Consider the following 13,949-nt stretch of genomic DNA (forward strand, 5'->3'; position numbering starts at 1 on the left):
CAGCCACCCCTACAGCCGCACACGGCCTCTCGGCGCAACGGGCCCCCCCAACCCTGCGAACTATGACTGGATCTCGACTATCCAATGAGCATCTCCACAATCTAGAGGCCAGTGTGTCTCTCCCATGCAGTTTTATGGCCTAAAATTAATTTTTGGACAAGGAAACATATAAATGCCTTTCAAATCCCAAGTGTGCAGGGCTCCCTGGGGCCAGAGATCTGCTTGTGTTTCCAGGAGCCAATGACCACCGAGGCTGTGCCACTGCATCAGGGCACCATGCTGCCATGCCCAGTCCCAGAGCTGCTAGAGAAGAGGTATGGAGGCAACAAAGATGCGCGAGGGGGAGGACGAAACCAACTGCGACACGCTGAGTCCTAGGCTCCCTGGGCGCTCTCCCGCACCTGCGCCCTGGTCAGCCTATCACTGAAAGAACCGCCTGACCCGGGGGCCGCACTGCACTGACTGCTTGCTGTTTTGCTGTTTCTCAGAGGATAAAAGGCACTCTTGGCTGGGCGCGGTGGCTCAGGCCTGTAATCCCAGCACTTCAGGCGGCTGAGGAAGGAGGATCACTTGAGCTCAGGAGTTGGAGACAGTGAGACCCTGTCTCTACAAAAAATTTAAAAATGGCCCAGCCTCAACTTAGCCAGGCGCAGTGGCTCACACCTGCAATCCCAGCATTGTGGGAGGCCGAGGTGGGTGGATCATGAGGTCAGGAGTTCAAGACCAACATGGCCAAGATGGTGAAACCCCATCTCTACTAAAAACACACACAAAAATTAGCCGGCTGTGGTGACGGGCGCCTGTAATCCTAGCTACTTGGGAGGCTGAGGCAGAGAACTGCTTGAACCTGGGAGGCAGAGTTTGCAGTGAGCCGAGATCGTGCCACTGCACTCCAGTTTGGGCGACAGAGTGAGACTCTGTCTCAAAAAATAAAAAATGACCCAGTTTCAACTATTCCTTTATAGCAACACAAATGACTCGGTCTGACTCGGGGAGCAGGCTCTTGCTGGCAGAGATGGAGAATGGCTGATAGGGAGGCATGGGGTGGCCAGGAATGCCAGAGCAGAGGTGCCGCCAGGACAGAGGGTGCAGGCCCAGGCACAGGGAAGGCCATGCTCTGCATTGGGAAAGGAGCCATGGGATGCGCTGGAGGCTGGAGTGAGGAAGGATGCAGAGGGGTCCAGGATGAACCCAAGCCTCTGACCTGGTCAGCCCGAAGCACTGTCTGAGCGAGGGACAGCCAAGGGTTGAAAAAGCTGGGAGGGCAAGGGCCACGTGCTGTGTGGCTGTGGAGTCTGAGCTGCCACCAGAAATTCTCGCAGAAGCAATGAATCTGGATTTCACAAAGAGCTTTGGGCTGGAGATACCTTGGGCTGGTCAGCTGGTAGTGACTACCCCTGGATTTCCCGATACTCTGTATTTTTAAAACCGACTGGCAATTTATTCATAAAGATGCCCTCGTGTCATGGTTATCTGCCTTTTGTAAATCAGGAAGTTTTCCTTTTTGTCTGAGTCCAGGGGCAGTTCATACCTCTTTAGTTCCTAGTTGCTTGACAATGAGAAGCACTCAAAGGAATAACACAGAAATCAAAATAGACGTGAATGGAAAAGCCACGCACCACTTAGTGCCAGGGATATGTTCTGAGAAATGTGTCATTAGGTAATTCTGTCGCTGTGCAAATGTCTCAGAGTGCAGTTACCCAAACCCAAACACCTCAGCCCCTGCTCATGCAGGCCCTGTGGTGTGGCCTGTGGCGCCGGGACTCCGCACCTGCACTGTGTGCCACCGCACTGAATCCTGCAGGCAGCTGCAGCGTGACGGCAGGGCCATGTGCGCCTCAGTGCACCTGAGCACAGGAGGGCACGGCAGAGCCCGGGGTCACAGGCATGTGTGGTGCACTCTGCCAAAGGCTGGGTGCGCATGACTACATACAAGGTCTCCATATGACCCTTTGTTGATAGGTTGGAAAACAACCAAGAAATTGAGAAAAAAAATTTTTTTTTGAGATGGAGCTTCGCTCTTTTGTGGCCCAGGCTGGAGTGCAATGGCGCAATCTTGGCTCACTGCAGCCTCAGCCTCCCGGGTTCAATCGATTCTCCTGATTACAGGCGCCCGCCACCACGCTTGGCTAATATTTTGTATTTTTAGCAGAGATGGGGTTTTGCCATGTTGGCCAGGCTGGTCTCGAACTCCTGACCTCAGGTGATCTGCCCACCTTGGCCTCCCAAAGTGCTGGGATTACAGGCGTGAGCCACTATGCCCAGCTAATTCTGTACTTTTAGTAAAGATGGGGTTTCTCCATGTTGGTCAGGCTGGTCTTGAACTCCCAAGCCCAGGTGCTCTGCCTGCCTCAGTCTCACAAAGTGTTGGGATTACAAACATGAGCCACCGCGCACAGTCCTTTTTTTTTTTTTTTTTAAAGACAGAGTTACACTCTGTCGCCCACGCTGAAGTACAGTGGCGCAATCTCAGCTCACTACAACCTCTACCTCCCAGGTTCAACCGATTATCCTGCTTCAGTCTCCTGAGTAGCTGGGACTACAGGCACCCGCCACCATGCCTGGCTAATTTTTTGTATTTTTAGTAAAGACGGGGTTTCGCCATCTTGGCCAGGCTGGTCTCGAACTGCTGACCTCAGGTGATCCGCTCACCTCGGCCTCTCAAAGTGCTGGGATTACAGGCATGAGCCACTGCGCCCAGCCAAGAAATTCTTTAAAATACAAATAATCAAAAATGGTCTCAAAAAGAAAAAAATGGGGTATTTAAAAACCCACCCATAATTTCTCACTGCTCTGAGACCAAAATAAAAATGTGGCTCCGGCCAGCCTCACACAGGAGCCTTTCTGCTCCTCCAAAGCCCCATGCACCTGCTCCCTCCCTAGAGGGAAGGTTCTCACGCCCTGGAGGATCCTATGAGACTCTTTCCACAGACAAGAAACGGAAGGCTCAGAGAAGTGAAGTGGTGCAACCACAGCCCCCAGCCCACCCCACCCACCCCAGGGACCACGGCTGCCTGGCCTGAGTCCCGGCCCCTCCTCCGACATCACCCCTCCCCCGAGGGCCGGGCACTCACAGGCTGGTGAGCAGGTCCGTTTCCATGTGGGTGTCTTGGGTGGGGGCCGGGCTGCTGACCCCTTTGGCAAGGACCTGCTGGATCAGGTCTTCATCTAGAGACACAGGAGGCACTGGGTGGGCCCAGCTGCGCAGGTGAGCTTCAGAGCCCCCTCCTCTCACCCCAGCTCACCTGATGCTGAGGATTTCGCAGGCGAGTAGGGGCTGGCCAGGGAGAAGCTGTCCTCCTCTGGGCCCAGCCCATGGCCCGCCTGGTCCCGTGCCAGCTGCCGCGGGTTGCTGCCCACAATGGACGGGTCGCTGAGCAGGTCCGGCCAACTGAGCGTTCCCTCGCTGGAGGGCCAGCACACCAGGCTGCAAGTGGTGTGGGTCAGCAAGGTGCCAGGGGATGTGTCACCCACGCACCGCACCCCCGTCCAGTCACGCATGCACATGCTGGGCTTCTGAGCAAACCCGCTCCCAGGCAGTGTGACCACATGGAGCCACAGGCACCCAGCAAGGACATGCAGCCCGCACACCCCCGGCACTCCAGACACAGTGACCTGCACCAGGGCTCAAGGATGCTCTAGGGAACCCACCTCTTAGAATCATCCAGAAATAAGTCACTCTTCATCTGTCCTGCAAAGGCCTGCTAAGAGGTGCACAATGTCTTGAGTCCAAGCTGCCCCAAGGTGGCAGGACCCCCAGCCCAGCCTGGGACCCCCAGTGGAGCCCTCACCTCAGCGTGGAGCCCCGAGAACGTGAGGAAGGAGCTGTCCAGCACGGATGAGTCCAGGCAGCTGTCGATGTCCAGTACCTGCTGCCTGGCAGGCGTGGGGCTCAGGCCCCCAGCCACCTGCAGGACAAGGGCAGTGGTCAGCGGGCAGCAGCTCAGACCTGCTCAGGACAGGGACGAGAAGCCACCTCCTCAGCAGACAGGGCAGAGCCCAGTGCCATCTGACAGAATGTTCTAGAATGGTGGATATATGTGACATCTGCACTGTCCGTGATGGCAGCCCCTTGCAACGTGTGCCACTGAGCACTTGACAGGCGACTGGTGCAGCTAAGGAACAGAGTTTTAAATTTCATGTATTATTTTTAGACGGAGTCTCGCTCTGTCACCCAGGCTGCAGCGCAGTGGCACAATCTCAGCTCACTGCAACCTTCACCTCCCACATTCAGGCGATTGTCCTGCCTCAGCCTCCTGAGTAGCTGCGATTATAGGCGCCTGCCACGATACCCAGCTAATTTTTTGTATTTTTAGCAGAGATGGGGTTTCACCGTGTTGGCCAGGCTGGTCTTGAACTCCTGACTTCAAGTGATCTGCTGGCCTCGGCCTCCCAAAGTGCTGGGATTACAGGTGTGAGCCACCATGCCCGGCCATCATTTCATTTTAATTAACTTAAATATGAGCAGCCACATGTGGCCTCCGGTTCCTGCCATGGACTCAGGAGCAACCCCTCCTGGTCGTGGCACACGTGCCTTCTCTTGTGTGCTGCTGGGGTTGGTCTGCATGTGACCTGTTGAGGACCCCCATGTGTGTATTCCTAAAGGGTGCAGCCTACCATTTCTGTATGAATGGGAAGAGTTCCCACCTGATGTATTTCTCGGAAAGAGTCTGAAGGATTGGTGTTAATTCTTCTTCAACTGTTTAGAAGAATTATATACTGAAGGCTCTGAGCCTGGGCTTCTCTTTGTGGGAAATTTTTTTTTTTTTAATGTTTTATACAGATGGGGTCTTGCTAGGTTGCCCAGGCTGGTCTCAAACTCCTGGACTCAGATCCGCCCACCTCAGCCTCCTGAAGTGTTGGGATTACAGGCGTGAGCCACCACGTCCGGCCAGCGGGAGGTTTCTAAGGGACTAACTCGGCCTCTTCACTTGCTGTAGATGTACTGAGATTTTCTTCTTTTTTTTTTTTTTTTTTTTTTTTTTTTTTTGAGGCGGAGTCTCGCTCTGTAGCCCGGGCTGGAGTGCAGTGGCCGGATCTCAGCTCACTGCAAGCTCCGCCTCCCAGGTTTGCGCCATTCTCCTGCCTCAGCCTCCCGAGTAGCTGGGACTACAGGCGCCCGCCACCTCGCCCGGCTAGTTTTTTGTATTTTTTAGTTGAGACGGGGTTTCACGGTGTTCGCCAGGATGGTCTCGATCTCCTGACCTCGTGATCCACCCGTCTCGGCCTCCCAAAGTGCTGGGATTACAGGCTTGAGCCACCGCGCCCGGCCTGAAGAGCGTTTCAGAAGCGTGTGCAGCTGTGAGCTCGCTTCTTCTGAGTTATCTGGTGTGCTGCTGTGCAGTTGTCCGTACCATGTGCTTAGGTTCTGTTAATGTCGGCAGGGTTGGGCAGTGAAGTGCCCTCGTTCTTCATGATTCTGGCATCTGAGTCTTCTCTCTTTCTCCCTGGTCAGTCTAGCTAAGGCTGCTCAACTGTGTTGACCCTTCCCGAGAGCCAGCCTTTGGCGGGCACCTTTCCCTCTGGCTGCAGTACTGGAGAGTGGCCCTGGGCGTGGTGCCGAGGCCCAGGCTCCATTCCCAGTACTCCCGGGTCCCCAGCCCCAGCCCACCTTGCTCCGGGACATCCGGAAGAGAAAGAGGACGGCCAGGTAGATGGGATAGACAATCACGCTGGACACCAGGCCAACAGCAACTGTGTCGACACTCAGCGGGCGCAGCCTGGACACACGCCCCGCGCTGTGTGGAGGAGAGGAGACCACACAGGTGAGGCTGAGGGGCAGGAAGGGCTGGGCAGGAAGAGGCTGTCCCCACCCCTATGGCACCCACCTGTAGGTAGAGTCTCCAACAGCCCCGTACCACACGGCGTTGGCGCCCAGGAAGAGGCAGATGAGGACGACACAGCAGGTGGCCCTCTGGATGCGGGTGAAGCGGCTGCGAGGTGGCCGGTCCCATATGGAGAGCCAGATGTGCTTGTCAAAGAAGCCGCGCTGCAGCTCAGCCACCAGCAGGCGCCGGAAGCGCAACAGGGCTGCGTCGCCTGGGGGCAGGGAGGGCCCAGCTGCAGGAGGCCGTGAGGCAGGACCACCCCGCCCAACCTCCCACACAGCAGGAACATGGAACCAGGCCTTACTCGCCACCAGCACCTCCTTCTCCACCAGGCCCCCGTTGGCCTCCGTCTCCACCGACAGCCAGTCATTGACCAGGAAAAAGGCGCTGTGGGCTGTCTGCAGGTCCCTGACGATGACGTGCTGCAGAAACCAGGCGGGGCTGAGCCCTGCAGAGGTGCGGGAGGGAGGTCAGGCTCGCAGGGCACCCCAATGCGGGGGCAGAGAGGCAGAGCTCCGCAGGGTCCGCACAGACCTTTGTTGTCGTGCCACACTCGGATCTTCCACACGCTGCCCAGGCTGTGCGGGGTGGCGATCTGGAAGATGTCCAGGCTGTTGCGGTGGAAGGCTCTGTCACCGTCCAGGTGCCGGTGGCCGCTCCGGCTGTCCACCCCATACAGCATAATACCCACGTGGGCCGTGGTACCTGGGGAGCAAGAGGGAGGGGTGGGAGGCTCAGTCTGCTGCCCAACACGTGTGGCATCCCAGGCAAGTTGTCCCAGCTTTGGCCTCTGTGCACTCAAGATGCCACATGGGCAGTCCCGGCTTTACACGGCTCTGCCACACATGAGGGGCTGTGGTTACTGCAGATTGTCCAATAAACAGCAAGGCCGCAAGGACATAATTAAATTACACGGAGAGAACTGTAACTTGTGACATGCAAACACGGCTGCACACATCTCAGTCCACACCACAACCAGTGACCACCCCTGCACACCCGTCCACGCCTGTCACACCACAACCAGTGACCTGCACCACATACCCGTTCCTCACTTCATGCACAGACTACAAAGCATGAAGCCCTGTCCCCTCCTTCTCTCCCAGTGACAGACCCAGGTGACAGTTTTTTTTCTTTTTTTTTTTTTTGAGACAGAGTCTTGCTCTGTTGCCCAGGCTGGAGTGCAGCGGTGTGATCTCAGCTCACTGCAAGCTCCACCTCCCGGGTTCACACCATTCTCCTGCCTCAGTCTCCCGAGGACCTGGGACTACAGGCGCCCGCCACCACGCCCAGATGATGTTTTGTATTTTTTAGTAGAAACAGGCTTTCACTGTGTTAGCCAGGATGGTCTCCATCTCCTGACCTTGTGATCTGCCTGCCTCGGCCTCCCAAAGTGCTGGGATTACAGGCGTGAGCCACCGTGCCCGGCTAACAGTTTTAAAAAGTAGGTAATCAAAACAAAGAACTGGCCAACAAAGATGAAACCACAGCACTGACATAAAAAATGGGAACACAGCTGGGTGTGGTGGCTCATGCCTGTCATCCCAGCACTTTGGCAGGCCGAGGCAGGCGGATCACCTGAGGTCAGGAGTTTGAGACCTGCCTGGCTGACATGGTGAAAAATTAGCTGAGTGTGGTGGCGGGCGCCTGTAGTCCCAGCTACTCAGGAGGCTGAGGCAGGGGAATCGCTTAAACCCAGGAGCTGGAAGTTGCAGTGAGCCAAGATCACGCCACTGCATTCCAGCCTGGACAACAGAGCAAGACTCCATCTCCAAAAAAAACAAAAACAAACAAAAACAAAAAGGTTATTGAAGAAACAGCCACGGGGAGGCTCTCTGTCTGAGAGACGAGCTATGCAGTCAGGATCGTGGGTAGACGCAGTCTCCTGCAGTGGTAGCAATGCTCACCTCTGCACAGACTGAGCTCATGTCACTTGTGGGGCCATGCTGCTATGCAAAACGTAGGCTGCCCACCCTGACTGACTGGCACCTACTTCCAGCTGGGAGCTGTCCTAGTTCTCAGGGACAGTGAGTGCCCATGAGGTCATTCCCAGGATTAACACATGAGCCCTTCACACAGCACTGCAAACACTGCCTTGTTCTGACGCCTGCGACGAGACTCACTCCCAGAGGGTGCAACCCGCACAGCCAGTGAGAGCAGGGGAGGCCCTGCCACCCCGCTGCGCTCTCTCTCACCTGAGCCCCGGCCCCAGCCTGTCTTGACGAGGATCTCGTACTTGAAACGGCCCCGCTGCCCACAGAAGGGGATGGCGCGGCCTCGGCTGGCATCCAGCTGGTCCAGCTTGTGCAGGATGGCGGCCATGACCGCGTAGGTCACCAGGCACACAGCGCATGTCAGCATGACGATGTAGTTTACACCCGCTGTCGGCTCCTGTGAGGACACAGCCGCCAGGCCCAGGAGGTCACGTGCACACGGCGCCTTCTCGAGATAGAGCTGAGCCCACCCAGGCCCTCCTCAACCCTTCGAAGGCTCCCAGGAGCACGGGGCCACTCACAGGAAAGACGAAGTGGACATGGCTTGGGGGCACGAAGAGGCTGGCACCGAAGGCGGTGAGGTGGCGGGTGAGGCAGACGGCCTGGTGGGGTGAGGTCTCCTCCAGGGGCAACAGCCCCTCTGTCCGCCACACCATGTTCTCCTCGCTGAAGTACTGGCACAGGGACGTGTACAGGCCCACGGACACCTTCAGCGCCGACCAGCGGAAGTGGCTGGTGAGGTTCAGATGGTAACTCCCCGCCTGGTCTCCAGTCCTGGGCGAGGAAGGGGCAGTGGAACTGAGCCCAGGTTCCGCCAGGTCAGATGTCAGGGGCCCAGAGTCCATGCCCGGTCCAGTCCCCTCACTGCTTGCTGTTCCCATAGGGCCAGCAACCCGGGCAAAGCTGACCCATGACGCCCTGCCCTGCCAGGCCAGCCCACAGATCTCACCCCGGGGCAATGAAGAAGGTATAGGGCCGGTGGTCGGCACCCTCCAGTGACTCTGGGCGGATCCTCCTGCTGGCTGAGCAGTTGTGCTCATTGGGCCGGGGCTCTGAGTGCAGGTAGACTGCCAGGTAGGGCTCAGGTTCCTCAGACAGGTAGCGGCCTGGGGGCAGCACATGCAGGTCAGACGCCCACCAGGAAGCTCAACCACCCGGGGGACACGCGCGACAGCCCTCCTGAGTCCGCCTGCTGCCATGGGCCTGAAAGGCCACAGGAGCCTCTGCGCCAGAGCTGGCACCTGCTTCTCCGTGGCCCCCAGCAGTCCACAAAGCAGAGAGCAGATTTCACCAGAAACACCCAGGCAGGCACTATGAGAAATGCCTTCCCCTCAAGAACGAGGCCAGGGGGCCGCGTGCGCCCCGCCCGCTGCACGCACCGTCCAGCAGCGTATAGTTGAGCTGCAGGTGCAGCCCGGCCGCAGGGTTGCTGCTGTCCAGGGTGACCACAGCACTGACGGAGGCCTGGGGCTGGACCACAACGGAGTCGGCGGAGCTGCGGTGGCCCCTGGCAGCCCAGTCTGAGTTGTTGGGCACCTTCACAGTGATGGCGCGCTCTGAGGCCAGCCGCTCAATGGGGATCTGGGCCCCGGCCTGTGTCTGGAACGCCATTGAGGCCACTTTGGTGGAGACGGTGTAGTTGCTGATATAGCCGAAGGGAAAGGGATTGGAGTCCACCAGAAAGATGAGCTGCACCACATCGCTGAGGTTGGCCAGGGCCCCGCTGAAGGCCTCAGGGATGGAGAAGTGGCAGCCAGGCCCTGGGGCACCACCATAGCACAGGAGGCTCCGCGGGTCTGAGCGCTTGCCCTGGGCCACAATCTCCTCACCCGCCAGCGTCAGGGGCTCCTCGTTGAGGACGCGGGAGCGCATGAGGATGCGCATGAGGGCGGAGGTCAGGTTGTAGGCCTGGGACGCCACCATCCGTGATGGTGACTCGGCCCCTAACTCTGAGGGCTGTGGCCCCCACACGTCCGAGCTGGCCAGGTGGATGAGGTCGCCTGCAGACAGGTGTAAGGTCAGTGCAGGGAGAGGGAGGCAGAGGGTGGGGGCAGGCAGAAAGGGGAGCCGGAAAATGGGGGCTAGGAGAAAGGGCGAGCCAGAGGGTGGGGGCTGGGAAAAAGGGGGAACCTGACGGGGCAGAGAGGGAGGTGCAGGCAGAAGGAAGGGGGAAACTGGAGAGAGGGTGGGAGATGGGGAGGGGGAAGGGGATAGGGATGAGGATGAGGGTGAGGGAGATGATAGGGAGAGGGAGGAAGAAGGAAGGAAAAGGGTAGAGGGAGGAGAAAAGGGAGAGGGAGGAGCAGGGACAAAGGGAGGGAAAGGGGGATAAGGGGAATGGAATGGACAAGGGGAGGGGGAGGATGGGGGAATGGAGAAAGGGGAGAGAGATGGAAAAAAGGGATGGGATAGGGAAGGGGGAGGGGGAGGAGAATGGGAATTGGGGAGGGGGATGAGGATAGGAATCAGGGAAAGGGGAGGGGGACAAAGATGGGATGGGGCGAGGGCGAGGTGGTTGGGGGGAGGAGGGAGGCGGAGAAAAGGGTGGTGTGGGGCGGAGAAAAGGGTGGTGTGGGGCGGAGAGATGGTGTGGGACAGCGTGGGGCACAGGCAGCAGCACCTGTGATGTTGAGGATGCTGTCTCCGATGGCGGTGGGCGTCACGGTGCCTGCAGTGGTCTCTGCCTGCAGGATGCGCATCATGGCCTCCAGCTTGTGCAGCGTCTGCTTCAGGCATGAGCGGCATACGAGCTCCCTGCTGGGACCCTGTGTGGAGCCGACAGTGTCCAGCCCCGCTCCTAGGCCCACTCCTTGCACACACCCTCCTCTCTACGTGTGTCCTCACCTGGCTCCTACCCCCAGCCCTGCAGCTGGAGAGCCCGCCTGACTGGACCCCCACAGCCTCCCCGCTAAGCATCTTCTGGGGCTCCACCTGACCCAGGGCTTCTACTCGGGGCCCACGTGATGCAGCCCACCGGCCACACAGGGCACCTCTTCACACGAGTCAGAGAGAAGGGGGAGAGGGGAGGAGGGGAGGGCATAGAGCAGCATCTTCCCAGCCCCTCCCCACAACTGGGCCCCTCTTTACACCCTGGGTCCCCTGAAAGGCACCCTGGGTTCATGCAGGACAGCAGAACGGCTGAGGCTGCTGAGGCAGGTCAGAGACCAAGAAACGTCACGGCAGGAAGGAGCCCAGGCTGGGAGGCTCAGCTCCTCGGCCAAGCTGCCCGTCCACCCTGGTGGGCTGAACCCAGTGCCCTGGCAGGCATGTGGGGTGGGGTGGGCACGCGGGGCCGTCCTACCATGGACTGGGCCAGTGCAGCAGCGATCTGCTGGATGTCATCCACAGTGTGGACCCGCAGGGACACCAGGGTCTGCGTGACGTTCTTGCGTATCTGGGCTCGGCGCTGCCGCTCGTGCTCGGGCTCTGCCGCCACATCCAGGGCCTGCTCATACTGGGGCAGGCAGGGGGCACAGCAAGCTGTCAGCAGGGCAGGAGGCCGGCAGGAGGCCGGCATGTGCCCACCACTCCTGGGGTGCAGTTATGCGCTGGGTGCTGTGTCATGTGGGCACTGACCCATGACACTGAGCTGTTTCTTCATGGACAAAACAGGGTAAACACAGGGGCCGTCCTGGGAGCAGGGGGCGCGTTGTGGAAAGCAGGCACAGGGGAGGGTGGCTGCTGAGAGCAGAGGGTACTGCTTCAGGGTCACTGGGATTTGTCTGTGGGGCCCGGGGTGAGCCCTCCGCAAGGCTCCAGGCAGGGGCCCAGCACGCGTGCGGCAGATACGAGGTTCCCTCCCAGGCTGCACTCACCTCATTCAGCACAGTGACCAGGGCCAGGGAGTACTCGATGACATGTTGGGGGTCGGCCTGCCGCAGCAGCCCTGGGAGCACACTGGCCGTGAGCCCATGCAGCCAGACTGTAAGCCCCGTTGTGCCGCCGCTGGGCTCTGGGAGGGCGATGGCCAGAGACCTGCGAGTGGAGGGGGGTAGTGAGCACGTGGCAGTCTCAGGGGCGCCCTCCCACGGCCTGGCTCACCTGTTGAGGGCGACCACAGCGGCTCCCAGCTGGTCCTGCACCACCACGGCCAGGTCCACCTCGAAGTGTGGCCTGAAACCCGGGGGCAGCACGGCTCCGTAGCTGGAGAGGCTGCCCTTGTAGACACAGAACTCCTCACAGTGGCCCTGGCGACAGCGCCGCAGCAGCAGGGCATACACCAGTGGGGCGCCGGCATCCTCCGCGTCATGCCAGCCTGAGGGACCCCACAGCATCACGGGAGGGCTCCGCAGCATCACAGAGTCGGGGGATCCCACCGCGCCCCCCACGCAGGCCTGCACTCACCTGTGCATTCGAAGTGCACCTTGGTGGTGAGGGCGTGCACGTTGCCCAGCGGGAAGAGGCGGCACGAGCCCCCCAACGGCGGGCGGTTGGGGGACAGGCGGATGGAGGCACAGCCCTCCTCTTCGCCAGAGTGGCCCAGCACCGTGAGCGTGAAGGTGTATCCCTCGCCGTCCCGCAGCACGCCCCGCCGCAGCACCAGACGCATGCCTGCGCTGCCCGTGGAGGTGGTGGTCTCATCCAGCACCAGCGTCTTGTTGCTGAAGGTACGTGCCGCCCAGCGCTGCAGGCAGGAGGGGTGGTGAGGGGGCGGAACCCTCTGCCCTGTCAGCCCCGCTTCTGCCTGCAGGTCCCGCCCCCTCGGCCATGGGACCCACCCCCACCCCGCACACGCCCTGGGCAACACTCACCCCTCGCTTGGAGCCACTGCTGCAGTTGAGGCAGCGGCCCTCCAGGTACACGTAGGAGCTGCGGCTCACTTCGTACACAGCCTGTGCCTTGCAGGACACGCACTCCAAGGACACAATGGGCACCTGACCACGCCGGATCAGCACCTGGGGATGGAGTGGGGTGACCTCCGACACAGGTCTACTCGGCCTGCTGGAAGGTCTGGGGGACCCGTGGAAAATGCTGCTCCCAAACTCCAGGTTTCCCAGGGGCCTGGCCACCGCCTGTGAGCTCAGCCCCTCCCAGGATACTTATCCGGTTTTTCACCTCCCAACCCGGGTGGCGGAAGGGCGTACATAGCACAGAGGACATCAGGGTGTGTGTTCTGGCGTCCTGGACCCAGCTGGAGCCTGGCAACAGGCAGGCAATGCTGAGGGCCCCTGAGGGGTGCATGTGGGAAGGGACGTACATATGGGCGTGAGGACCACAGTTCCCACGCAGGCCTGACTCTCAGATTCCTGCAGCCCTGGGCCGGGGCCTGGGTCAGGAGGCTGAGTCGGGATGGAACCTGCTCCCACGCCCTCCCCTCAGACGACCCCTCTGGGCAGGCTCCCAATCAGGCCAGCTGAAGAAAGCAGGGCCTGGGGAACAGACATCTGCTCTGGAGCACCAGCAGGCCCCACCTGACAGCAGCAGGAGCGGCTGCCATGGGCTCAGGGTCACCAAGCCTCCCGGCTGGTCCAGAGACAGGAGCATGAGGGTGAGAACCGGCCCACTGCATCCAGGAACAGGGACATGGGCTGGGGACAGTGGCTGCCTCCGGGGTAGGAAGGGGCTCTTTGGTTGGTGGTGTTGGGGGACTATGTGGCTTTTACCAATTACTAGAGCGTGTGTAGCTTGAAGATTGTACATGGAGCTGTGATAGGTTTGGAAAGAAGCAAAGCAGAAGCAGGCTGTTGTGTTAAATAGAATTTGTATCAAAAACAAAGTTAGGAGAGAGCGTACGGCCTCTGCGAGCACTAAAATACGGAAAACAGCGGATGAGCAGGGATGCTGGGCTGAGGCGTGTGACCGAGGGGCGGGTGGCACCTACTGTCTGGTTGGTGGCCTCCTCCTTGCGGCCGGCCTTCCACACGGTGAGGCTGAAGGTGTACTCCACACCGGCTGCCAGCCGTTCCCGTGGAATGGTGACCACGCTGCTCCCGCGGGGCCCGAAGTTCAGGGCACACCCACCAGCCTCCCTCTGCAGGCCAAGAACAAGGGGCGGCGCGGCATGAGAGCCCCACCCAGCCTCAAAGCAGAGCCCAGCCCAAGGGACAGCTCGGGAGATCCTCTCCCCATGCTGGGATGGGGCCCGCCAGGCACTGAGGACGGGCCAGCCCTGGTGGTGTGATGGGTGTTC

The 13,949-nt window shown here is 59.8% G+C and overlaps 1 protein-coding gene across 15 annotated transcripts in view; it reads right to left on the reverse strand.

Moving 5' to 3' along the window:
* Nucleotides 1-13,949, reverse strand: part of PKD1 (polycystin 1, transient receptor potential channel interacting) — a 47,789-nt gene that overhangs the window by 5,836 nt on the left and 28,004 nt on the right. For 7 of the 15 annotated variants that reach the window (XR_012429620.1, XM_045381410.2, XM_045381409.3 and 4 more), the window contains 19 exons: nucleotides 13,641-13,790; nucleotides 12,571-12,714; nucleotides 12,164-12,443; nucleotides 11,861-12,074; nucleotides 11,635-11,794; nucleotides 11,121-11,273; nucleotides 10,440-10,584; nucleotides 9,199-9,819; nucleotides 8,769-8,925; nucleotides 8,341-8,593; nucleotides 8,021-8,216; nucleotides 6,363-6,533; nucleotides 6,133-6,276; nucleotides 5,829-6,039; nucleotides 5,612-5,738; nucleotides 3,792-3,908; nucleotides 3,652-3,704; nucleotides 3,246-3,427; nucleotides 3,075-3,186 (listed from right to left, as the gene is read on the reverse strand). Coding sequence is in view for 11 of the 15 variants with exons in the window: in XM_045381410.2 (XP_045237345.2) it covers nucleotides 3,075-3,186; nucleotides 3,246-3,427; nucleotides 3,652-3,704; nucleotides 3,792-3,908; nucleotides 5,612-5,738; nucleotides 5,829-6,039; nucleotides 6,133-6,276; nucleotides 6,363-6,533; nucleotides 8,021-8,216; nucleotides 8,341-8,593; nucleotides 8,769-8,925; nucleotides 9,199-9,819; nucleotides 10,440-10,584; nucleotides 11,121-11,273; nucleotides 11,635-11,794; nucleotides 11,861-12,074; nucleotides 12,164-12,443; nucleotides 12,571-12,714; nucleotides 13,641-13,790 (3,590 nt within the window). In the remaining 4 variants the exon portion in view is untranslated. The remainder of the gene's footprint in view (nucleotides 1-3,074; nucleotides 3,187-3,245; nucleotides 3,428-3,651; nucleotides 3,705-3,791; nucleotides 3,909-5,611; nucleotides 5,739-5,828; nucleotides 6,040-6,132; nucleotides 6,277-6,362; nucleotides 6,534-8,020; nucleotides 8,217-8,340; nucleotides 8,594-8,768; nucleotides 8,926-9,198; nucleotides 9,820-10,439; nucleotides 10,585-11,120; nucleotides 11,274-11,634; nucleotides 11,795-11,860; nucleotides 12,075-12,163; nucleotides 12,444-12,570; nucleotides 12,715-13,640; nucleotides 13,791-13,949) is intronic. The other 8 variants (XR_012429622.1, XM_074028539.1, XM_045381408.2 and 5 more) reach the window with 4 other exon arrangements.

The sequence above is a fragment of the Macaca fascicularis genome, chromosome 20 (genome assembly GCF_037993035.2).
Source record: "Macaca fascicularis isolate 582-1 chromosome 20, T2T-MFA8v1.1".
Taxonomy (NCBI): Eukaryota; Metazoa; Chordata; class Mammalia; order Primates; family Cercopithecidae; genus Macaca; species Macaca fascicularis.